Source organism: Bufo gargarizans, chromosome 9, assembly GCF_014858855.1.
Source record: "Bufo gargarizans isolate SCDJY-AF-19 chromosome 9, ASM1485885v1, whole genome shotgun sequence".
Classification (NCBI taxonomy): Eukaryota; Metazoa; Chordata; class Amphibia; order Anura; family Bufonidae; genus Bufo; species Bufo gargarizans.
The window spans coordinates 86,768,329-86,796,093 of NC_058088.1; the positions used below are offsets into that span (position 1 = coordinate 86,768,329).

At 41.5% G+C, this 27,765-nt stretch overlaps 1 protein-coding gene across 5 annotated transcripts in view; it reads left to right on the plus strand.

The window, feature by feature from the left end:
* COL4A6 (collagen type IV alpha 6 chain) overlaps nucleotides 1-27,765 on the plus strand; it is a 233,904-nt gene that overhangs the window by 122,024 nt on the left and 84,115 nt on the right. For all 5 annotated transcript variants that reach the window (XM_044268451.1, XM_044268454.1, XM_044268455.1 and 2 more), the window contains one exon: nucleotides 26,470-26,604. In XM_044268451.1, coding sequence (XP_044124386.1) covers nucleotides 26,470-26,604 — 135 coding nt within the window. The remainder of the gene's footprint in view (nucleotides 1-26,469; nucleotides 26,605-27,765) is intronic.

Sequence of the window (27,765 nt, forward strand, 5' to 3'; positions counted from 1 at the left end):
ATATAGGAAAAGTAATAGATTTTACATTACATAAACACAGTTTAGTTCCAAAATTTGATTTTTTGGAACATAAGGTTTTTTTGGAACATAAGGTTATCAGTCAAACACAATCCCACGCAGTGGGGAAAACATAAAAAAAATGTAAATAAGTACACTCAAAAGTAGTAAAAAAGGTAAAAAGAGAATAAACAGGTTATAGTAAATGCAGACCACAGACTTGCGGACAGCATGTAAAGGAAAACAGAGGGCAGTGAAGTTAAAGGAAAAGTATAGGGCTGGTTTCACACGGGCGTTGCGGATTGGGGCCGGTTGCGTTCAGGGTGCGTCCAGTGAAACTCGCACTATTTTGCAAGCAAGTTCAGTTAGTTTTGTCTGCGATTGCGTTTAGTTGTTCAGTTTTTTCCGCGCGGGTGCAATGCGTTTTGATGCGTTTTTCACGCGCGTGATAAGAAACTGAATGTTTACAAACAACATCTCTTAGCAACCATCAGTGAAAAACGCATCGCACCCGCACTTGCTTGCAGATGCAATGCGTTTTTCACGCAGCCCCATTCACTTCTATGGGGCCAGGGCTGCGTGAAAAACGCAGAATATAGAACATGCTGCAATTTTCACGGAACGCAGAACTGATGCGTGAAAAACAACGCTCATGTACACAGACCCATTGAAATGAATGGGTCAGGATTCAGTGCGGGTGCTATGCATTCACGTCACGCACTGCACCCGCGCGGAAAACTCGCTCGTGTGAAAGGGACCTAAGACTAGCTGAGTACCTCAGGAAGCAAATGAACTCTACAGCCTGTATTACACCAGGCGATTGTCAGACCAATCATTGCTAACGAATGTTGTAGCAATGATCTGGTAATGTAATTGTGCTGCTTATTACCCGATGAACGAGCAAACCAATCGGGCAATTTAAATCTTTTGACAGGTTCAAAAATAATCTTTGCCGGCAGCATATCGTCCTGTAGTCTAATCACTATCTGCTGCCGTCAAACAACTGGACAGTATGGGGATGAACGATGGTATAACGATTGCTCCTCCCCATGCTGTAATAGTAGCGGTCTCATCCGCTAGCGAGCAGGCGATTGCCGGGAAGGAACGGTTCCTTGCCGACAATCACCGGCAGTATCGGGCTGTCTAGTACAGCCTTAACAGTTGTGTTTATGCAAGAAAAAGCACAGATTAATTGGCATATTCATGAGACATTAAAAAGAAATTAAATTGTTGCAGCTCAGTAAGTAAGAGAAGAAAACTAGGTAAGGACCAGGTTACTGAGCCCTCCGTAGCCTAATCCTTAGAAGGTTCCATATATTACTATAGTGGGAACCTTTACTACTGTCAGAGCCAGAAATGTTTAGTTCTAGGTCGTGAACGTGATGGGTGTTCAACTATTAACATAGGATGTCATTTTTCAGGGTGACCCAGTAAAGTACAAACTCAAAATGTAGACTTTTTTTTCCTGGAATGATGCCAGAAGGACCACATGTTTAACTTCCAGCTATCTGGCCATCTTGCTTCCTCATCTTGGACATTGATCTAAAGGCTGGTCTATTAAGGGAGAAAATAAAATGGGAAATACATTATATCATTATGCAGGAAATGCATTTTTTTGTAAGGCTAACCTAACACTAGACCTCCCTCAGTTGGCCATTAGACATTATAGATTTACATCCCTCTGAAAATATATTGTTTATACAACTTATCCCCATCTGAAAGTTTTTATGTATGGTGAGACAAATCATGCAAATATTTAAAGAACCTCCATGGCATATAGTCTCCCACAAAAAAATATATAAGTGGTTCTACATTCCCAGGAGTCAAAGTTATCAACAGTTACAGATGGCGACCAGTATAGCACATTGTGAGAACAGCTGAAAAGTATGTGTAATACATAAGTAAACCCCTTCCTATACATCAGCAATGTCAACTACAGTCCCTGTGGTCTAAATGTATTTAGGATATGTCTCAGATGTGTCTTTACATGCAGTTCTATACCAAGCTGGACGCTATACTGAGTTCCATACATTGGAGTTTTCTGCTTCCTTCTTCACTGAGGTCAACCCAAGATGGATATATAAATGAAATCGTGTTTTCCTCAGTGAGATATCTGAGAGGGAGAGAGAAATCTGATTGAGAGAATGATCAAGCAGATGAGCACCCCCAAAAAGCCAATATGGCTGACAATGGTAGTATTCCGACATGCTTCCCATCTTATGACAGAAAACTGTCTCTATGGCCTTCTATAGGTAGGTACCCTATAAGTCAATGCCCGACCAATTAAAGATCCTTCAAGCTTGACTAGTGATTTCTGCTAAACCAAAGACACCCATCTACAGACAGTTGTTTTGGGGTTCTTGCCCCTTGCCAGTACAGAGCAGGGTACAGGTTGGGTGGGTGACATGCCCTTGATGCAGTTTTCTTGAGGAATATAGTTTTTCCTTAGGATGTATTGCCTGTAGGACTCCCTTCATCAGCTGGATCTCTGCAAGGAGAATAAGTATTTCCAAAAGTTTCCCAACCAAGAAACTCCAGCCAAGTAAAGTTTGGAGCACAAACAGCTGAGTTTACTACAAAAACTACTACCGCTCATACACATTGTGCAGCACAGTGTCTCAGTGGTTAGTAATAGTGCCTTGTAGCTCTGGTGCCCTAGGTTAGAATCCAACCAAGGACAACATCTGTATGGAGTTTTTATGTTCTTCCTGTGTTTACGTCGGTTTGTTCCGAGTGCTCCAATTTCTTCCCGCTGAGGACAGCAGTAATGATAACTTCTGTAAAGTGCTGCAGATTAGGTCAGTGTTATATAAGTGAGTAAAATTAATAAAGAATTGAGAGTCAAGAATGCTTCCACATAAACATGATTGTATTACCTTGAAAAAACATGGCGACAAGGCTTCTACTGCATGTACCTTTAAGACCCCCCTTCTGCATGTTTTGCTGGTGACTTCTTCCATGTTGTCCATGACTTAATTTATGGATGAGGACGCTGTGTATATATATAACAGGCATATCCACAATCACTGACAGTGTAGTATTTCCTACATAAACTCCTCGGGGGTTATTACAGTCCTGTTCAGTTATCATATTGTTACTGTGTGATACAGTCAACAACCACACTATTCATTATGCTGACTCCCATGTGGTTCTGTTATCATGGCTATCAAGCCTTAGCTGTGTCTCTTAGAGGACAACTGAGCTTCCCAAGAATGGCTCTTAAATTTTAAAAATTAAAAGGATTGTCCCACAATCACAACTTATCGTCTATCCACGGTATATATAATAAGTGTGTGATTGGCAGAGATCCAGCTGATTGGACCATCATGAGAACAGGGGTCCCATAACCCCCATTTGAGCATGTGCATCCCATTTGAGCATGTGCAATCCATAACATCTAAGGAGCGTTATGGATTCTCTCAGGGTCTGCTCAGGAAAAAACTGATGGTTTTGCACACAAGTTCAGTCAGTTTTGTCTGCGATTTCAGTTTTTTCCGTGCGGGTGCAATCAGTTTTTGATACTTTTTTCATGTGTGTTAAAAACCTGAATAATAACAACCTACATCTAGAAACCATCATTGAAAAATGCATTGCATTCGGATTCAGTCCGTTTTTCATGTATGACACATCACACCCTGGCGGAAAACTCGCTCATGTGAAAGAAACCTAAGGGTACTTTCACACAGTCAGGCCTCATTCACATTTCTGTTTTTCAATGACGTGTGCTAGTTATTTGGTCAGTTATTGTGAGCCAATACCAGGTGCAGGTAAAAGAAAACAGAACAGGTGCAGTCAAATCATTACACCTGATCTCTGTGGAGGCTTCGCTACTTTTTTTGGCTCACAATTAGGCCTGCACAATATATCGCCAAAGCAATCGCAATTAATCGCCATATCGCAATCGCCAATTGGCCGACCCAAAAATGCTGCAATTATATTACCATGTTTTTCTCTTTATAAGACAAACTCCCCCCCCCCCCCCCCAAAAGTGGGGGGAAAATGGCAGTGCACCTTATAAAGCGATGGTTGACTTTTTACGTGGTTGACACGGAATGTATCGCTGGTCGCTATGCTGCACAGCGCGGCCGGCGATACATCAGTTACAATTTGGGGAGGGAGGAGGGGCTGGAGGCAAGTCGTTATTTTAATGAACAAATGTTCTTTTATTTATTGTATTTTATTTCTCTGTTCTGTGCAGTGCTATTAAGAAAATGGCAAGTTTTGTATTTAGTACTTTTGCAGTAATGCAAATATGTTATTTAATTTAGTAAAAGATGTTTTATTTTGAAAAACACTGTGCATTTCAGTTCTTGAGTTAGGCATAACTACATTTCAGCATTATCAGTAATTTGTGTGTGCTTTTGCCTTGAAAATCCAAGCAAAGAGACCTCTAGCACAATTCCCTTAAAATATCGCATCGCATACCATTATCGCAATTTTTAGGGCCCTAATCGCAATCGCACAAAATTCCCATATCGTGCAGCCCTACTCACAATAACTGATGGAAATAACTGACCAAATAACTGATGTGTGAACTCAGTCTATGTCTGTTCACACATCAGTATTTTTTTTACTGAACGTGGGTCAGAGACTTTCACTACTTTAGTCCGTGATGTGGACCAAACAGGCCCATTATAGCCTATGGGTCCATGAAAAACCATGGACACCACACGGCTTTTTGGTCTGTTTTTCACTGATTAATAGGAGATGCTTGGAAATTAACTTTCGGCTGAGCAGTGTCTGTGGAATATGCAAAAAACTGACACACGGATCCTTCATGGATGAAAGACTTAAAGCTCATTCACATGTCCGTGTCCATGCTTAAATCCGTGAAAAGGTGGTCAGTGATGTCCGTGAAGGATCTATGTTTGGTCCGTGTGTCTGTTTTTTTTTGCTGACCGTGTGCCATCCGTGTTTCACTGAACAGCTGAAAAAAAAAATCTTCCTAATGATCTGTAAAACACGGATGGCATCCGCGTTGCATCTGTGGTTTTCACAGACCCATAGACTATAACGGGTGTGATCGATCCGTGAAAATGGACAAAATAGAACATGCATCGGTGCTAAAGAAAACTGACCCATATACTGTGGTAGAAAACTGATTTGTGAATACACACATTAAAATTAACGAGGACGTGTGCTGTCTGCGGAGAACACACACAGCACACGTCTGTGGAACACTGACATGTGAACGAGGCTTTACTGATTTTTTCCCAGACATCAAACAGACATGGAAATGTGAACAAGGCCTCAGTGTTTGGTCAGGGTTTGATCAGTGAATTACATCAGTGATTGTGAGCCAAAACCAGATCATAAACCTAGAACAGGTACACACATAGGCCTCTTTCACACGGGCGTCATTTTTTTTGCCCGGATAAGAGCCGGGTGCGTTGCGGGAAAATGCGCGATTTTCCCGTGCGAGTGCAAAACATTGTCATGCGCTGCACTCGCGTGAGAAAAATCGCGCATGTTTGGTACCCAAACCCGAACTTCTTCATAGAAGTTCGGGCTTGGGATTGATGTTCTGAAGATTGTATTATTTTCCCTTATAACATGGTTATAAGGGAAAATAATAGCATTCTGAATACAGAATGCATAGTAAACCAGCGCTAGAGGGGTTAAATTATTTTTTTTTTAACTCACCTTAGTCCACTTGATCACGAAGCCCGGCATCTCCTTGTGTCTCCTCTGCGCTGAGCGGCTGAACAGGACCTGGGGTGAGCTGCTCCATTAAATACAGGTTAAGGACCTTCGATGACGTCACTCCGGTCATCACATGGTACGTCACATGATCTTTTACCATTTTGATTCACCATGGTAAAAGACCATGTGATGACCGGAGTGACGTCATCGAAGGTCCTTAACCGATATTTAATGGAGCAGCTCACCCCAGGTCCTGTTCAGCCGCTCAGCGCAGAGGAGACACAAGGAGATGCCGGGCTTCGTGATCAAGTGGACTAAGGTGAGTTACATTTTTTTAATTTTTTTTTAACCCCTCTAGCGCTGGTTTACTATGCATTCTGTATTCAGAATGCTATTATTTTCCCTTATAACCATGTTATAAGGGAAAATAATAATGATCGGGTCTCCATCCCGATCGTCTCCTAGCAACCGTGCGTGCAAATCGCACGGCATCCGTACTTGCTTGCGGATGCCATCCGATTTTCACACACCCCATTCATTTCTATGGGGCCTGCGTCACGTCAAAATCGGACAATATAGAGCATGCTGCGATTTCAACTGAACGCACAAGTGATGCGTTAAAAACAACGCTCATGTGCACAGCCCCGTATAAATGAATGGGTCAGGATTTAGTGCGGGTGCCATTTGTTCGCCGCACGGATCGCACCCGCACGGAAAACTCGCCCGTGTGAAAGGGGCCATATACATTCAGACATATATACTTTATACTTATAGAACAGACTAAGACAGGCATCCTCAAACTGCGGCCCTCCAGCTGTTGCAAAACTACAACTCCCAGCATGCCCGAACAGCCTACAGGTATCTGCCTACAGCAGGGCATTGTGGGAGTTGTAGTTTTACAACAGCTGGAGGGCCAGAGTTTGAGGATGCCTGGACTAAGGCATTAGGCTGTGCTGCACTACCGATGACTGCTTTGTCATTGTAGAGACAGCTCAGCAGGGTTATGCTGTATAATACACTATGGGGTAGCGTGATTCGGCTAGACATAATAAAAGTGGGCCTGTAAAACAGACATTACAAATGTTAATCACTTTAGGAAATATTTTGCAACGTCAACGATATCTGCAGATCCCTTAATCATGTTTACTTGTAAACACGCTCCACGTTTCCCACCACAGCCCCAGACCACCTGGCCACTTGTCATACCATTCCTTGGCCGTTATCGCTGCTCCTCCAGGGAATGTTTAGTGCTTTTCCTCGATCTACCACATGGGATGAATCAGTCTCCCTGAGGACTTAATGCCTGCACCACAGTATTTAGTTTAAAATGTATATTACGTATTTAAATATTTATATGACAATTATGGGCTTCAGCCACGATTCTGGACCTCTAATGAGTGAACGCGGAGGAGGTAATGCATCTGGACATGAGTATAATTATCTTAATGATGTAAAGAGGGGGATTATGATAAGATCTTATGATATACATTTAGATTTCCTGTGCCTTTAGTGCATAGCAGAGAGCAGGACTAAGAGGGTAACATATGCAGCGTTTTAGCCAGATGTAGATGACGTTTGATAATTTACTACAAGTATATGTTTTCTACATTTTACTCTAGGTGACCTTTAAGAGACATACGCTTTTCAGGGATAAGGGATAAAAAAAAAGTACACTGCAAGAAAGGAATGCAACTTAATCTGCAAGTCTGCTTGTTCTGTGACATAGTATGTAAATGGTTTATAGTTGTGCACAGATGTTTGATGGATCTGGTATTTTGGGCAGATTTCTGGTATTTTTTGCATATATACAGTGAGGAACAGAAGTATTTGAACACCCTGCGATTTTGCAAGTTCTCCCACTTAGAAATCAAGGAGGGGTCTGAAATTCACATTGTAGGTGCATTCCCACTCTGAGAGACAGAATAAAATAAAACAGAAATCACATTGTATGATTTTTAAATAATGTATTTGTCTTGCACTGCTAAACATAAGTATTTAAACACCTGAGAAAATCAGTGTTAATATTTGGTACAGAAGCCTTTGTTTGCAATTACAGAGGTCAAACGTTTCCTGTAGTTCTTGACCTAGGTTTGCACACACTGCAACAGGGATTTTGGCCCACTCCTCCACACAGATCTCCTCTAGATCTGTCAGGTTTTGGGGCTGTCTTTGAGCAACACAGAGTTTCAGCTCCCTCCAAAGATGTTCTATTGGATTTAGGTCTGGAGACTGGCTAGGCCACTCCAGAACCTTGATATGCTTCTTACGGAGCCACTCCTTGGTTATCCTGGCTGTGTGCTTCGGATCGTTGTCATGTTGGAAGACCTAGCCATGACCCATCGTCAATGCTCCGACTGAGGGAAGGAGGTTGTTGCTCGAAATCTCACAATAAATGGCCCCATTCATCCTCTCCCTAATACAGTGCAGTTGTCCTGTCTAATTTGCAGAAAAGCACCCCCAAAGCATGATGTTACCACCTCCATTCTTCACAGTAGGGATGGTGTTCTTGGGATGCAACTCATCCTTCTTTATCCTCCAAAGACGAAGAGGAAAGTTTAGACCAAAAATTTCTACTTTGGTCTCATCTGACCACATGACTTTCTCCCATGCCTCCTCTGGATCATCCACATGGTCGTTTGGCAAACTTCAGACGGGCCTGGACATGTGATGACTTGAGCAGGGGAACCTTCCGTGCAATGCATGATTTGAAACCTTGACGGTGTACTGTTCTACCGACAGTGACCTTTGAAACTGTGGTCCCAGCTCTCTTCATGTCATTGACCAGCTCCTCCCTTGTAGTTCTGGGCTGATTCCTCACCTTTCTTATCAGTGATACCCCACGAGGTGAGATCTTGCATGGAGCCCCAGTCCGAGGGAGACTGACAGTCGTCTTTAGCCTCTTCCATTTTCTAACAATTGCTCCAACAGTTGATCTATTTTCACCAAGCTGCTTGTCAATTGCCCCGTAGCCCTTTCCAGCCTTGTGGAGGTCCACAATTTTGTCTCTGGTGTATTTTGACAGCTCTTTGGTCTTGCCCATGGTAGTAGTTGGCATCTGACTGACTGTGGGGTGGACAGGTGTCTTTAAGAGCTCAGACAGGTGCTACTAAGTTAGATTAATGAGTGGAGTAGAGGTGGACTTTTAAAGGCACAGTAACAGGTCTTTGAGAGACAGAATTTTTGCTGTTTCTCAGGTGTTCAAATACTTATGTTCAGCAGTGCAAGACAAACACATTCTTTAAAAATCATACAATGTGATTTCCTTATTTTCTTATTCTGTCTCTCAGAGTGGGAATGCACCTACAATGTGAATTTCAGACCCCTCCATGATTTCTAAGTGGGAGAACTTGCAAAATCGCAGAGTGTTCAAATACTTTTGTTCCTCACTGTATGCCTAACAGGAGTCTATGAATACATACAGTGACATATGGTGCCAACTGGTTCACCACGGTAAATAGGAGTCGGAAAGTCGATTGTAATAAATCATGACTCACATTTGATGAAAAGTCACAAATCTATTACTTTCATGATTTTGCTTTTGGTATTTTTTATGACAAATATAACGCCACCTATTTAGAAATATTGGGGTTCACCATTATATGCTTTAAAAGCATGGGACTAGTATGAACTGTCGCTGTTATATGTATTAGGAGCACATTTCATACATAACCAATACATTATGATAGGGACGTATTGAAGGACAAATCAGTTTTCATGTACCAAAAAAGATGAAGCCTGCACTTCTTAGTATGGGAAAGAAAAAGTATTGTCATATACCTGTTAAACTTATGCCAAGAGGACACATGAGTCAAAGCCTATAGATATTTTACAGTATACAGTTTTCATTATAGGACAGGTATTTAGTATATGTGTAACATGACCCAAAAATTTGCAAAAGTGAACAGAAACAAATAAAAAAGCAAGTCACATATGGCTCGAATTATATTTGCTTTTCACGATGCAACACTTTGCAGCAGGCATTACATGATACAAGCCGTCATTTATAGGAAGTACAGAGATCTGAGGTTATATTAGTGGCTAGACTGCACAACGGGATTTCCAGAAATTGGCAAAATTTGCCAAATGAGCTAAAATAATAAAAGTCACCTGGAAAAATACTACTGATCTGGTACTTTATTCGGGCGCAGTTATGGGGGGACAACATATGACCACAGCAGCCGTTCACTGACGTCAGTGGTACACTGTCATTGGATTTGCCAAAATATGCGTCATATCCAATACATCTGAATGAATATAAAGAATCAGATCATCGGAAGCTATATATTCCATAGCTGAGCATACCCCTCTCTATACTGTGTAGTGTGATGCTTTCTAAGTATCATTTTAGTGGAATTTCCCCAAAAATACGGCTTTTCTCAAGCCATTTTGCATAGGCGATGTAAAGGGAGAATTGTGGTCTGTTATCTCTAACCTGGCGTTGGCGCCTGTCTATATTCCTGCTTGATTCAAGACGTGTCTGGAGTATATTGCTTCACTTTGAAGTAGTCATTTGTTCAGCTGATAGGAAAATATCTTCAAGAAATATGAACCTATGTCACCAATCACAATGAAGGAGATTTTGACATGGAGGTTTCTTCAGGCATGACAATGTAAACACTTAATAAGTCCTTGTGGAAGAGGGACAGTCAAGTGTCCCCTGCTGTGCACTATACCGCCACCTCCAAAGCTAATATCCTCATTTCCACTGTGAGCTTTTTTTTAAGTTACATAAATAAGTACTCTACTGGAAAGGAGAGAAAACCCTTCCTTCCCGGCGTCTTACCACACCAACTGCAAAGCTTAGAGCGCCACAAGCGAGCCTTCGATATGGAGATTGGCACTAGCTGACCTTTCTGCTTAGATTTTGAAGTGATCTAACCTTAGGGCACAGACCTGGGTTTAAAGGTCACCTGGGGTACAGTGTGGGTATATAGCGTGCCACCAGGGGCGCAACATTCATACCAAAGCTGCCCTTCATAATATGGCATCTACTCCCTGATGCCTGCATATTTCCATATTTGAAACAAAATTTCTAACCTATCTTATTATATATATTGAATAGAAAGAAAGCACCGCGGCACTCAAAACTGGTCTCAAATTGCTGTTGCAGTTTATTCCATTGTTACATGGTAATAGTGGACGCGGACGAAACACAGGTGCACGGATCGGCTACAGCAGTTTCGACCTTTAGGGTTAAATGATAAGAATGATTTAGCTGTCTTCATTTGATTTGGTTTTAAGTATATATGTTTTGTATTTCACACAAATGTATAGCAGTGACGTACATGGGGTGGAGGTATTTATAGCCCCCTCTACATCACAGGAGGCCTGGCAAAGCGCAAGACAGCGCGAAACAGCTGTAGCCGATCCGTGCACCTGTGTTTCGTCCGCGTCCACTATTACCATGTAACAATGGAATAAACTGCAACAGCAATTTGAGACCAGTGGTGAGTGCCGCGGTGCTTCTATTCAATATTCATTACCATAAGGACTATATTACCGATGGAGCACCACCGTGAAGGCTCCTGGATACCAGTGTGAATAGTTTCTCAGTGATCGCACAGACACATGCGGCAGTGCCGGCTGCAATATCTCTTGTTTCCCGCACTATCTTATTATATACTCATAAATACTGTCATGTATGTGTTCAAGAGAATTTATGAGAAAAAAACTAAAATGTGTAGTTAGATGTCACTGGCAGCAATTACGGTATCATCGAGTCTCCTCTAGTGGTTTTTAACGGAATTACATTACATATGGTTATTTGAATATAAAGTAATCTTGGATAGACGACTGATGGACATAGATAATTTCCTGTCTTGCATGTTTGCTGTACATACACTGATTCAGAAAGTCTTCAGACCCTTTCACTTTTTTCACATTTTGTTATATTGCAGCTTTGTGCTAAAATAATAAATAAAATCAAGTCTCTCCCCACCCCCCATCATTCTGCACTACCCCTGTTAGAAATCTTTAATTTATTGAAAATGAAAAGCTAAAATCATGCATTGAGTACCCCTTACTCAGTACTTGGTTGAAATACAATTAGCATATCATAAAAGTAAGTTTTTGGCTAAATCTACTGAACGAAAATTATTAATAACATAATGTATGGCAATATGGCAGGATAGGGATTATAAGTAGACAAAAAACTGCCCCTACCAATGCTCACTGTAAGGCCTCATGCACACGGCCGTGTTCCGTGGCCGAGAGCGGACCGTGGAAACCCGTCCGGGTTTTCTCCTGACAGCATGAGCGCACGGCGTCATTGGTTGCTATGATGCCGTGCGCTTCATGCAGCCGCTCCTGTACAGTAATACACTATACTAGTGTATTACTGTACAGCAGCGGCTGCATGAAGCGCACGGCGTCATAGCAACCAAGGACAGCCGTGCGCTCATGCTGTCAGGAGGAATCCCGGCCGGGTTTCCACGGTCCGCTCTCGGCCACGGAACACGGCCGTGTGCATGAGGCCTATGAATGATATTGGACAGGAGATGAGCAGTGCCTGATTCCCTCCAAACATGCCACTTTGAATTGAGGCCAAAAAGTTCAATCTTAGTTTTGTTGCACCAGAGATTCTTGTTTCTTAGGGCTCTTTCACATCTGCGTTATTGTCTTCCGGCATAGAGTTCCGTCGTCGGGGCTCTATGCCGGAAGAATACTGATCAGGATTATCCTAATGCATTCTGAATGGACAGTCCGTCCTTCAGGATGCATCAGGATGTCTTCCGTTCCGGAACGGAACGTTTTTTGGCCGCAGCAAATAGCGCAGCATGCTGCGCTTTTTGCTCCGGCCAAAAATCCGGAACACTTGCCGCAAGGCCGGATCCGGAATGAATGCCCATTGAAAGGCATTGATCCGGATCCGGCCTTAAGCTAAACGTCGTTTCGGCGCATTGCCGGATGCGACGTTTAGCTTTTTCTCAATGGTTACCATGGCTGCCGGGACGCTAAAGTCCTGGCAGCCATGGTAAAGTGTAGTGAGGAGCGGGGAGCAGTATACTTACCATCCGTGCGGCTCCCGGGGCGCTCCAGAGTGACGTCAGGGCGCCCCAAGCGCATGGATGATGTGATCGCATGGATCACATGATCCATGCGCATGGGGCGCTCTGACGTCATTCTGGAGCGCCCCGGGAGCCGCGCGGACTGTAAGTATACCGCTCCCCCGCTCCCCGCTCCTACTATGGCAACCAGGACTTTAATAGCGTCCTGGGTGCCATAGTAACACTGAAAGCATTTTGAAGACGGATCTGTCTTCAAATGCTTTCAGTACACTTGCGTTTTTCCGGATCCGGCGTGTAATTCCGGCAAGTGGAGTACACGCCGGATCCGGACAACGCAAGTGTGAAAGAGGCCTTAGAGTGCCTTCACATTCTGCAGATTTTGTTGCAGAAAATGTTGCAACTGAAAATCAGTTGCAATCATTTGAATGGGGCAAAAAATGCATGGATTTCTGCAAGCACCATTCAGGGGAATGGAACTGATTTTCAGTCTGAAAATTTTCTGCCAAAAACATCTGCAGGGTATGAAGGCACCTTTACAGTCTGAGAGTCCTTTAGGGTTCTTTCTAGCGACTCTGCCATAAAGCCCAGATTGGTGGAGTGCTACACTGATAGTTGACCTTCTGGACCTTTCTCCCATCTGCACACAGGATATTTGGAGCTCAGCCAGAGTGGCATTCTGTTCTTGTCACCTCTCTTACCATGGCCTGTCTCCCCTGATTAGTTTGTTGGGGCAGCCATCTCTAGATAGAGTCCTGGTTGTTCTTCAACTTAAGAAGTATGGAGGCAGCTGTGACCTTAGAAACTTTCAGTGCAGCAGAAATGTTTCTGTACCCTTCTCCAGACCTGTGCCTTCACACAATCCTGTCTCTGAGCTCTACAGGCAGTTGTTTTCTTTTCATTGTTTGTTTTTTTTCCTCTGATATGCATTGTCAGCTGTGAGGCCTTATATAGATAGGGCTGTGTCTTTCCAAATCATGTCCAATCATCTGAATTTACCACTGGTGACTCAAATCAAGGCGTAGCAACATCTGAAAGATGATCAAGAAAAATGGGAGGCCCCAGAAATAAATGTCAAGTGTCACAGAAGAGGGTCTGAATTTTTATGTCCTTGCAAAATTTTAGTTTTTCCTTTTTAATAAATTAGCAAAATAAATCTAAAATTCTTATTATGGGGTATTGAGTGCAGAAATAATGGGGAAAACTTGATCTCTTTTTTTTATTTTAGCACAAGGATGCAACATAAAATGTGAAGGGTCTGAAGACTTTCCTAATGCATTGTATACAGAACCTAGGGATGCTCATTGTCTTTGCATGGTGCGCCTTGCAGCATCCTCTACATAGCACTTTCCCTTCTTTCATGATAAAGAAAGAAGTCACTTAGGATAATGTAATGTCCTAAGCCACTGAAGAGAAAGTGCAGACATTTATGGATAATTTCAAGCTTTTTAGACTTGAATCCAGGACAGCTGGAATTAGACTATCATGTCCAGATCAGTGACTATCACACTCTAGTGTTTGTGATCTTCTGCAGCGCTGCTTCCTTCTGCCTCTCATCAAGGCCTAATGAACACAAACCGTGACAGGTGAAATCTTCCTCCAGACCTCAGCTTAATCCCTGGCCCTTTGTGTTATTTGGTGATCTGCATGGTCATGAATTCCAGGGATATATTGGCAGGAAACACAGAGCACCATGGGTAGATTCACCAATCCACATAGTCATTTAAGCCTTTGTTGTATTATTTGGAGAGAGATTTGGGAGACAATGGAATCTGTCCATCAAAGATTAAGCAGACTGGAAGTGTAGTTTATACCAACAAATGATTCTGGCCTATTGGAGTGTTAACATAGCCACGTAATACTGTCCCTGGACTTAAATACACAATCTAAGTGATGATAAGCAACATTAGGCTTAATCGTTTATTCTATGCGCTTAGCCAATGGAAATTCATGTAGGTTAATAGTTCACTTCTGGAATTGTCTAGCTATGGACCAAACCTCTTGTCTCCAAAGTTGTCTGTAGAACAATGGCCACTTGTAAGGAACAGGTGCATCGCTGCAGGGGCCATAATTCTTTAAAGAATCACTGCTCTTGAGATGCATACTGCAGTGCCGTCTTTCTAGGTTGTAGAACTGAACTAAGGGTACTAAGGTGACGGTACCAAGTACAGAACAATTGTCCTCTCTGATAATACTAATTTTATAAACCTTGTTAGATCATTTAATTATATAACATATTCTTAAACTGTGCATATATCAAGCTCAAAATTGAGCAAATATTTTGTTGGTCACCATTGGTCTTCCTGTGGAATCATCCCAGGAAATGTATAAGTTTTAAATATGTGATCATGGTGGATCCAAACGTTGGGACTCCGAGCAATTTTTTAGATCAGAGGTTCCCTTGAATCCCCTCTTTGAATGGAGAGGGGGCTGATGAAGTACTGTCTACCTCCCATAAACGTGGAAGGAGTGGTGGACTGGCATGTGCATTGCTGCATCATTCAGAGAGTGAACTTGGGGAACCCAGGCTCTCTGGATCACAAGGGGTCCCAGCAGCCAAACCTTGCAAAATTTGATATATTTTATATGTTAAATTTTTTTTGAAAAAGGTCACTCAAACCTTAAAAACCTCTGTGATGGACTTTAAAAGCTGCAGCACTTGTGTCACTTACAGATTTTGAAGTGAATTTTTCAGTGCCAAGACTTGCCAATGCCTTCTGTCCATGACTTGTGAACAAGTGTGGCGTACAGTTTTGTCTTGGGTTTTTGTCATGCTGGTTTTGGTGGGGAATGCCACATTACATCACAAAATGGCAAGTTGGCCGAAGTGGGTTTTCCAAACAGGTTTGAATCCTAAACAATGCATCGTAACTGAAAATGTTCTCATCACTGATAAATATTTATGTCTGGGAACAAGAACTTCTCATTGTGAGCGCTACTGCCACGACATGCTAATTACGTGGCCAACATGAATCACAATATGGGAAGATGAAGTAGAGGAGTGTTTTTGTTATCATGTTTGCCCGTGGTAATGGAGAATGAAAAGTGATTTGGGAGGGCAAACTTTCTCCTCTTTGAAGTATCACAGTATGAAGTTAGGTGGTTTAAAAGCCTCTATAGAAGACTTCTCAGTCTCTGCCTTTGTGATGGAAATGACTATTTCAGCTCTTGTTTTCCAGCATTCAGATCCTTTTGCTGCTCAGATTCACCTGTCTTATGCAACTGATATGTGAATCTACAGGGAGAAGTATTTATTGCTTCACCAACAAAAGAGGACCAATTTGTCTATTACTCCTCCCCCTTGTTCTGTAACCCTCCATAAACCCTCCTCAGCATGTGGGCCTCCAGAGATGCAACACAGTGGGAGATTTTAGCCATCCCCCATTTAAAATAACTTTATGTTGTGAAAAATAACTTGAAGAACCACTCAAAATCTCCTTAAGTTTTCTATCTTTCTAAACTGGTACACTCTAGACTGGCGGCCAAACATCTGGAGGCGCTGGTATAGGAGTAGCCACTAACTACATCCTTAACAAACCCATTTTGCTTATTGCACACCAGGCATTCCACCTTTTCCTTTATTATAATGACAATAGATTGTTTGTGAACAAAATGAAATGCAATTAACTAGAAAGAACTTGGCTTACAGTCACTATTATAAAGTCATAATCACCATGGTGAGGGGTCACTTCCTAATTAGTAACCAGAAAGTCTGAGAATGAATTAGCAGTGCAGAGCATTTATCTAAATTGTGCAACCTACCCCGTGGATATGCTTATGGCATACCAGTACGATGCAGTACACTAAATGAGTTACAATGGCCGTAGGGCACTGTCTAGTATTGCAGAACACATCTGTAAAATTAATTTTTAAATGTATGAAAATATTTGGTCAGTGACTTATTCTAAATATGTGAAAATGTAACTTGTTTGCATCATACATTTCAGCCAGGAGGTTCCATTTCTGCAAGTGAATTCTTCCTTTTTTTTTTTAAGTCACTACCCATATGACACATTTACAATTATCAGCATCTATCATTATGATTTATTTATCATACATTAATCATGAATTAAGAAAAATAATCAATATTAATGATTATAGTATTACATGTGCCTGATTAGTACATAGCTCTAGCCATTGCCAGGCACCAATGACATTTCCCGTCCACCATCTGTACTGATTGACCATCAGGTACCTGGCATTATTTGTCAAAAAAATCTAAACTGGCCTTTACTTCTGGAAAAAAACATAGTGATATTCCCTATTAGCGAGATAATAGAGGAAATCTTCTGTTCAAGACCCTCATGTCTTGGCCAGAGTGCCGAGTGGATACAAGGAGCTGGAGGACCTGTCCTGTTCTGCATTACACAACCTATTGATTTGAATGGTCACTGTGTAATGTTTAATTTCCCCTGTGGTGGCGCTGCAGGGAAACTGAACACTTATTGCCACGATTCTCCAGCAGGAAGACACTTTGTGATCAGCTGATTTTCAAGGAACCCTCTTAACAAGTACATGTATTTGTTTATGGCAAGGAATCTAAAAGGTAAGTAATGTTTATTATTTTTTGGCATTTCCTACCATTGATCCATTTTGGACACCCCGTTTAATGTTGGTTTTCATTCATTCTTAAAAGGGTTTTCCTTTTTTTTTTTTTTACTGATATCCTATCCTCTTGCAATCTCTTTATAACAAAGCGGGTACCAGCCCTGTACCTCACATGGATTCTGAGATCTCTTTATAACAAAACTAGAACCAGCCTTGTAGCTCACATGGATTCCAGAGATCTTCACATTCATTACTCCATTTCTTAGTTTTTCTGGCAGCTTAGTGGTCGTGCACTTTCTCAGGGAGTATGTCCTTTCTGCTGCAGCTCTCTTCCTATCCCAGCTCAGGGGCCATGTCCTTTCTACAGTAGCTCGTTCCCTATGACTTCTGGAGTTTCTAACAAAAGATATGTCTGGTGGTAGTTGAAGATTTAAAGTGGGCATGTGCGACCACCTTAGTGAAGTGAACAAGAAATGTGGAAAAGAACAGACAGCAGGTGTTGCTATACATATATATTTTATTGAATAGCTCAGTGACCATACTAGATTTTTTTATTAAATGCACTTACAAAAATATTCAGATCCAGGTGATGGTTTGAAAAATGTAGAATCATTTTTGTGGTGTAAACACTTATAATAGTATTTCTGCGTAAAACAGCTAATTGGTAGTTATATAATATTATTTGCTTGTATATCATTGTATGAAGACACCTTCACTCTACATTTTAAAGCTGATTTATTAGGATATGGCCCTTTTATTGCACATATGACACTTTTAAAGCAGTTGATAGAACTTTGATTGGTTCCTGAGTTTTTTTTACAATCCTAACTACCCCCATTCATCTTTTCTGTGTTGTGAAGCCTTTTCAATTTGTAATCTGGGAAGATAAAACTGTCTTCCGCCTCCCTGACCCTCTCATAGAAGACAGCAGCTAGGATAACCCTGTCTTGCCCTAACCCCACAGGAGGTCACCCATGAAATTGTAGTACATTCTTCCAATGGGGCAAACAACCATCCCATTGAAACGTGGCGTGGAGCTTTTTATGCTTTATTTGAACCCTCCCCATTCCTAAATCAACTGAGAAATGCTGGAAAAAAAATCACTGCACTTGGCTTACAGAATTGGTCTAGACTGATGGTTCATTGTTTTGGTGGGAACGCATGAATGCTCTTGCGTCCTTTAGAGTCATGTTAAGTCTTGCAGGTAGTAAGACACTGAAATACATATTATATGTAAATTCAGAGTTTCAAGCAATGCATAGTAACCACTAGCAACAAACAAAAGTATCTCATTATATTCCTTTAAATTATAGGTTCATTTACACTTTATGATGTCCATAAAAAGTGCCTACAGATATATTGAAACCTGTTTTTCAATCCACAGGGTGATCAGTACTTGAGATCCATATACTGGATATAATTTGTAGTTTAATTGACGGACATCTTAATATTCCTTTTTATGTCTAAGTTACCGTTTCTCCATTCCGTTTCTTCCCAGAACATTTTAATAAACAGTTACCAACCTCTGCCCTCTCACGGAACACTGTGGCCTTATACGGTCTTTGATTTCTATTTTATAAAGTTTATTTGTTCTAGTGAGCCAGATTCTTAATGAAAGGGCACTTAATAATGCAGAACCTAAAGGGACTGAGCAAAAGAAGAAGAGGATATAAGGTGATGCATCTCAACATGTTCTTGCAGTAATGTAATATTGTGCAAATAGAACTATACGTTTATTGAATATGTTACAAAATCATATGTATATTTTGGGTATATTGAGACTGATCAGTAGTGATGCGACAAAGAGACACATTGCTACCACACCACAGTAACTGCCGTAAAAAATTACTAAAATAACTAACTCCGGTTCATACATTTTAATACTGTACGGAGATGGATCTCCGTACAGTATTAATCCGAAGTTTTGAACGAAGCGACTTTGGATGTAGCATCTGAAGCTCGCTTCGCTCAGCACTAGTGGTGTAGCAACCTGTTTAATAGGGCAGGACACTGAGTATCAGACTAGTAATGAGCCAAAATGGAGGTGCAGGGAGATAAGTGAAGAGTAGCATGCTGGCTTCTCATTATACTGGCACTCCTGTTATGCTGAGTGATACACTATACTGATATATTAGCGAGCACTAAGCAGGGAGAGGTACTACTTAACACATTAGCAAAAAAAAGTATGCCAGTTACTTAGTGCTTTATGTAACATTATGGCACTGAGTGACATAACACAGATATATTAGCAAAAGGAGGGTGAGATACTTAGTAGCATGTTAGCTACAGCTCCAGAGCTCACATCATGGTGAGAGATAAAATGCTTTTGGATATCAGCAGATGTGAGAAAGGTGACTATTAAAGAGGTTATCTGGTAAATGAGAATGATGACCTATCATCAGATCGGTGGGGGCTGAGTCACGGCACCCCCGTCAATCAGCTGCTTCAGGGTGCTCCCGGCACTTTTCCAAGCACAGCACCATAGATTGTGTAGCGGTATTGCCTTCATCTACCGTCTTCTCATGTTCTTTTGTGGGCACAGTCCTCTACCCCTCTGTACCAGTCTGTTAAAAGTTTATTGTTTATTGTATTTTTACAGTTGCAAGAAAAAGTATGTGAACCCTTTGGAATTATATGGATTTCTGCACAAATTGGTCATAAAATGTGATCAGATCTTCATTTAAGTCACAGTGCAGGTGGAAAAAGTATGTGAACCCTTGGGTTTAATAACTGGTTGAACCTCTTTTGGCAGCAATAACTTCAACCAAACATTTCCTGTAGTTGCAGATCAGACGTGCACAACGGTCAGGAGTAATTCTTGACCATTCCTCTTACAGAACTGTTTCAGTTCAGCAATATTCTTGGGATGTCTGGTGTAAATCGCTTTCTTGAGGTCATGCCACAGCATCTCAATCGGGTTGAGATCAGGACTCTGACTGGGCCACTCCAGAAGGCGTATTTTCTTCTGTTTAAGCCATTCTGTTGTTGATTTACTTCTATGCTTTGGGTCATTGTCCTGTTGCGACACCCATCTTCTGTTGCGCTTCAGCTGGTGGACAGATGGCCTTAAGTTCTCCTGCAAAATGTCTTGATAAACTTGGGAATTCATTTTTCCTTCAATGATAGCAATCCATCCAGGCCCTGAAGCAGCAAAGCAGCCCCAAACCATGATGCCCACACCACCATGCTTCACAGTTGGGATGAGGTTTGGATGTTGGTGTGCTGTGCCTCTTTTTCTCCACACATAGTGTTCTGTGTTTCTTCCAAACAACTCAACTTTGGTCCACAGAATATTTTGCCAGTACTGCTGTGAAACATCCAGGTGCTTTTGTGCAAACTGTAAACGTGCAGCAATGTTTTTTTTGGACAGCAGTGGCTTCCTCTGTGGTATCCTCCCATGAAATCCATTCTTGTTTAGTGTTTTACGTATCGTAGATTCGCTAACAGGGATGTTAGCATATGCCAGAGATGTTTGTAAGTCTTTAGCTGACACTCTAGGATTCTTCTTCACCTCATTGAGCAGTCTGCACTGTGCTCTTGCAGTCATCTTTACAGGACGGCCGCTCCTAGGGAGAGTAGCAGCAGTGCTGAACTTTCTCCATTTTTAGACAATTTGTCTTACCATGGACTGATGAAGAGCAAGACTTTTGGAGATACTTTTATAACCCTTTCCAGCTTTATGCAAGTCCACAATTATGTCGTAGATCTTCTGAGAGCTCTTTTGTGTGATGCACCATTCACATCAGGCAATGCTTCTTGTGAAAAGCAAACCCAGAACTGGTGTGTGTTTTTTATAGGGCAGGGCAGCTGTAACCAACACCTCCAATCTCATCTCATTGATTGGACTCCAGTTGGCTGACACCTCACTCCAATTAGCTCTTGGAGATGTCATTAGTCTAGGGGTTCACATACTTTTTCCACCTGCACTGTGAATATATTGTTGTGACTTAGATGAAGATTAGATCACATTGTATGACCAATTTGTGCAGAAATCCATATAATTCCAAAGGGTTCACATACCTTTTCTTGCAACTGTATATTTGTGTAACCATGTCTATATGTACAGCACCATGGAATTAATGGTGCTTTAAAATATGTGACCAATGTACAGTGCCATCACATGGCCTAGGAAGAGCCCGTGGCGCTCTTTGAGTGCCCGACCTGAGCATCGGGGTTCCTGGATGTCGGACTCCCGTCAAACTGATATTGATGACCTATCCAGAGGATAGTTCATCGATAATAATTACCGGATAACCCCTTTAAAGCGCTGCATTATGATGGACTTCTTCAGGTGTTCCTGACATACTGTACACTGGTCAAAGCAAGGAAAATAAAAAAAATTAAGACAGCACGTCCAAGGTGGAAGTTTAATCCTGATGCAACGTTTCATCCAGTGAAGCCTTTGTCAACCATGCATACACAACAACAAGTGGGGGTTTAAATACCCCTAAATTAACAACATATGTGAGGGTGTGTCCCAATTAACCCTGGCAGGCTCAGGGTGTGTGCACAAATGTATATACACAACATAGAATACTAATACTTAAATAATCCCAAACAATCAATAAAAAAAGGGTCTTAGTAGGGTTACCTGAGATGCCATCTGCAAAGAAATATGTCATAAAAAGCAAAGTTGATCAACTTAGTCCTGACTACATGAATCTGCGTTCCATTATATCACTTCCGGTTCATAACGTCCGGTCTAGGAGCCAGTAAAGACACTAGGTAAATAAATCTGTATAGATAGACCCATTGCTGTAAAGAATAAATTGGGTCATTCAACAGGGTCCAAACTATGGATTTAATTAATGCCCATGTTGTACGAGGCACCAGGGTGAGGCTCATGTTGGTAATAGTGGAACGCATGTGCGTTCCACAGTCTAGTTTCCGGTGCATCGTTTCCGGGGAGTGAACCGTAGCTAGCGCATGCGCAATCTGAATTGAAACGCATATGCGCTCCACAATTAATGCTGGCTGTTGCTGCAGCTCTATACTGCGCATGCACCTCTATGCATAAGAATATCACTCTCATCAACCCAGTGAATGCAAGTATATGGGCATAATCATTGCAGAATATATAGATATAATGTTCTATCCATAGACATTAGACATGAAGAAAGATAGATAAAAAATATCACATATACAATATCCTTCCACTTTTTTTTTTGAAAGTGTCTCTATATAGGACACAAGACATATGTCAATCATGGCATCTTACCCTTTGGTGCGAGTAAAAAAAAAAAAAGGGGGGATATGTTGATATAGTGGTCCATAGTGTCCATGAAAATATAGGAAAACCTGTAATATTAAAAAAAAGATATTAGCGCAGGACTATATACTGTAAAGACAATATCAGGTACTTCTATTTACAAGTAGGGGGTGAGGGCGAAGTCAGTATTCATGCTAAATCCATTTGCGCTCGCAACGTCTCAACAGTTTCTCCCTGTCACCACCCCTTCTTTGTCTGGAAATATGATCAATGATGCGAAATCGTATCTGACTGATGTTAAGTTTCGCCTCTATAAAATGTCTGGGGACCAGTAGCTCTTCCTTCTTTCTAATAGTCGGCTTGTGTTCTCCGTTCTCTACATTCCATGGTTGTTTCGCCCACATATAGGAGGCCACATGGGCACTGTATGATATAAATCACATATGATGATTGGCAGGTTAGAAAGTGTCTGATTTTATAACTCTTGCCAGTTCTCGGGTGTGTAAAGTGGGGCGAGCCTTTCACCATTGTGTTACAATTGCTGCAGTTCAAACATGGATAACATCCTTGCTTCTGTGGGGCCAGGTAAGTTTGTGTCAATCCTAGAATCGGGCTTATATCGGATTTTACAAGGAAATCTTTCAAATGTTTTGGTCTCTTATAGGCCATGATTGGTGGTTCTTTTACTGTCTCTATGTCTGGATGTATAATTTTGCCAATCTTGTTACTCTGATGACTAAAGGTACTCACAAATGGTATCCTGGTTATGTCTTTCTTTCCAGTACATGTTAGTAATTGTTCTCTCTGAATTTTCATTATACCATCCCTATGTTCATCCAGAATTGTATCTGGATACCCTCTACTCAGAAAAGTGTTTCTCATGTCATCCATCCTTTTCACACATAGAGAATCTTCGCTCAATATTCGTCTAATTCTCATTAAAGGGAACCCGTCATCAACTTTATGCTGATCTCATTGAGGGCAGCATAAAATAGTGACAGAAATGCTGATGTCAGCGGTGTGTCACTTATGAGCTATAAGTAAGTGGTTGCCGAGAACCAGCATCATAATCATTGCAGCCCGGGCCTGGAAAAGAATCAAATCTACCTTGTTATTATAATCTCCTGCTTCCCCCCGACCCCCCCAATCTGCTGATGATTGGCAGTTCTCTCCTCTAGAGAAAGGTAGAAACCTAGGTAGAAGCCTGTCAGTCATCAGCAGGTGGGCAGGAGAGGAGGAAGTCATGGATAACCAGGACTCTTCTCAGGTGGCCGTGACTCTTTTCCAGGCCCAGTCTGCAAGGATTGTGATGTTGGTTCTTGGCAACCACTTACTTTTATCTATTAAATGACAGGCCGCTGAAATCAACTCACCTGTCTCTACTTTATACTGCCTTTAGTATGGACAGCATAATGTTGATGACGGGTTCCCTTTAACTGAGACCTAGGTAGTGAGCGAAGCTTCTCTATGTGTGAAAAGGATGGATGACATGAGAAATAAGCTAATGGTGAGGAGGGGCAGACACACACCTTTTCAGATGTGTTACTGTGATTCTTAATTAAGTGGAGACATTCATTAAGAGGGGTATAGGTGAAAGGTTAGCATTTACTTTCCTTTATTGCCGGAATGACATCACAGGGTGTGCACAAGACCAGATGTTTCAATCCACAAGATAAATATCTTTGCATGCCTCTCTGTATTTAACTTTTCAATAACAGACACATTTCTAGGAACCAACAAAGAAAATTTACCTTGGCAGGTCTCTACAAGTGTTAATGGTCTGCAGTTGGGGCTCCTAGAGCATGCACCAACTTCATATGGCCTAGAGGCCCCTGTGCTGAGTGAACCTTGAGCTCCCCCTGCTGAGCAGTATCAGGAATGACATTTAACTGTGTGCTGGTGTTTTATAAAGTACATGTATGATGTAAAATTGCATGCATTCCTCATTTAACTCATCTGTGACTACAGATGTCAGTGTAAACTGGTTAAATTGCTTGAAATGAAACTACACTAGAACAATGTTAAGACATTTTAAAGACTTAAAGTGAAGACTTTTTCTTTATCACTGGGACATATTAGGACATTGTATTATCTGAAATTCTCTAATTCTCTAAATCAGCCTCTGACATTTAGAAGCAATTCAGGTAAGAAATAAGGACCGCTATGCACATTTACATCAGTCTGCAGCAATGGGTGAGAGTTTAGCTTACTATACTCCTTTACCTGTGGGCTGGAAATCACAAGCCTTTCCAGAAACCCATGGCCAAAGCTGCGGTACAACACTACAGACAGTCGTGCTGGAAAATGTCACCAGCTTCTTGCTGGTCTAATCATGGGCAGCATGATACAGTAACAGGACTGTAGGGCACTAGAGTAAGATACAACAAATGCATTAAAAGGCAAAGGCCCTGAACCTTTTGAGGACCAGACCAATTTTATTTTCTTTTTTTTCTCCTTTCTGTCTTCCAAAAGCCTTAACCTTTTTAGGCAAGTTTCACAGTAATGGTAAGAGATCTGGTAGGCTGTTCTGGCAGGAAACAGCCTGCCGGATCTCTTACCGCTAGTGTGAAACTAGCCTTACTAGTTCAGATAGCTGTATTAGGTTTATTTTGCACCATTTGATTTACCATATCTTGTAAAAATAGGAAAAATTATTCTGTGCAGGATGAAACAGGAAAAAAATTCTGCAGTGTTTTTTTGGGGTTTGTTTTTACAGCGTACACTGTGCACTTAAAAGGACATGTCAGCCTTGTTCTGTGGGGCAGTATGATAACAGCATTGACAATTTGTACACTTTTAAAAAGTAAAAACCTTTGGGGAAAAAAACATCTTTGCATCACCATATTCTAAAACCCATACGCATTTTTAATTTCTGTTTACAGAGCTGTGTGAGGGCTGGTGTGGTGAGCTATAGTTTTTATTTGTACAATTTTGGTGTTCTATTTTGGCATTCTATTCAGTTTTTATTTTATTTTTTGATGGGGGCAAGGTGGAAAAAAACCCATAGAAACAGAGATTTGTTTTGTATTCACCGCACATGATAAATATTTTTATATTTTAATTGGACGTTTTCAGAAGTGGGAATAACAATCATGGTTATTTTCTATTGTTTAATTTTATATGTGGAATTGGGAAGAGGTATCCTGTTTTTGGGGGGGCAGACCTTCTCTTTGACCTGTCTCCCTGTCCCTCTTTGCTCCTTAAATAGTCCTTTATAACCTGGTAATTAAATGTGCATTAATACATTTACTAAACTGCTCCAGAAGCTGTCTACCTGCATGAGACATCAACTTACATATTATTTGCTGTAACTTGGACCTTAAAATGTCTATAATCAGATTTTTTTTTTATATATATATATATATATATATTTTAAAGTGGTATTCCAGTGCAAGAAAAAACTGGTCCAGGTCCTGGACATGCTGTATAAATATTGAGTAGCTTTTAATTTCAGATTACCTTTGAGGGTGCTATTATACATTGCATTTTTTTAGGCACACATTTCCGCACACTGTTTGCTGCAGACAGTACTGTCACAAAGGTAGTTTGAGCTATCAGGCAGCAGCCATACAGCCAGCACAATGCATGGCAGAGAGAGAAAGGGACACAGACAAGGTCCATGCCAGCTACAGTGACGTGTTTCCACCATGCCTGTCACCCTTCTGCCAGTTTATATATCCTAATGAAGGTTTATGCGCCTTTGGTGTGCTTGTGTACAATGAACCAAAAGTGTCCTTCTTTGACCATCCAAAATGTTGGGAGGTGTTGGGCATCCAATATGTATGTTTTGTTTTCAGTTTTTTTCCATTTTTATATGATTGTATAGTTGTGATCGATAACTGGCTTTGATTAATACATGGCCACAATTTAATAATTCAGTCTGAACGTGGACAATTTATCAGGCTCACAAATATTTGTAGTGGTGTTTTAGGTGACGTGTGCACTGTTGCCTCTATTTCTGTTAGTTCATTTTTCATGTGTTGGTTTATGTAACCATCATTGTTCATAATCACATTTTAATTCTTTACATTGTTTAATGTTTTCATGGATTTATTGTGTCTTTACTAGGGTCGTCCTGGACAGCTTGGGCCACAGGGCCCGATGGGGCCCCCAGGATTTCAAGGGCCAACTGGCATTTCCGGACCTAAAGGAGAAAGAGGATATCAAGGATCACCAGGACCATCTGGACCTAAAGGAGACCAGGTCTGATTATGCATTTACACATTTCCATGCAGAAACAATGTATATAAAGTTCACAGGCACTCATCATGGCTGCTATGGGCCTTCTGGCTCCCAGCTCATTCTTTTAATGAAAGAAGCAAAAATGCTTGTTTCCTTCTCCATGGCCACCACAACACCAGGGGAGAGGGGGATTTTGCCCAGGGATGATGGAAAGGGCTGTTAAGATGCAAACAGCTAAATCTATTGGGGAAGAATATGGTAGCATGAGTCAGCACCAAAAAGAGGAGCTCAGTTTCATCTCTGCTCTCCTCCTCCTTCTTGTTCGACTGCAGTCTTTAGTCTCTGCTATGACTTCTCCTTTCATGTGCTTTATATAGAGATGGTACATTGGCTGTATTTATTTTATAATTGGTGATTTCATGATTTTGCTCCAGCACTCAGCACCACCCATCAGTCAAGTAGTTACCCTTCAATTCTGTGTCCTCCTGTAACAGACATTGAAATTATGCCATTTTATGGATCTTATGGAGCAGGAAGATCCCTGCTCCAAGGGCCACATTGTCATATTGAACCAATCCCAAGGGACACATAGCTAATCTATTGGGTAAATAAGGGTCCATTTCTCCCGACTGTTTTATATTTATGACCTGTCTAGGTCATCAGTATCTGATCGATGGGGGTCCGAAAGCCTGTAAAGTAGCTAGTGAGCTGTTTGAGGGGGCCACGGCACTCCAGTGAGTGTTGCGGCCTCCACACAGCTTACCAAGCGCAGCATCATACAAGGAGGATAGATAGGTCTTCTGTATAAAAAACCCTTTAACTCCAGCAAGGAAGGGGCCAGGCGTGCATGTGTCTCCACTGTAGTTGATGAAACAGTATTTTCAATACTCCTATAACTACAATGAAGTTGTAGCATCACACAGGGGTCAGATGATGCCCATTCTGCCAGTATATGGGGTTCCAGAGATAGCAATACAGTGCACCATTAGTACTTCCAGCTTCCCTGCTATGATTGCCATTCCTCTTCTAATTCTTTCTGACATGGAAAATACATATGAGCAGACACCATCCACAGACAAGCGTGCCTATGACCAGATGGTTGGGGGCCGCACAGAATACCACCACTGCCTGCCACATGTGGCCCCAGGCCAAAGGTTGTGCACACCTACTGTACAGTCTTCC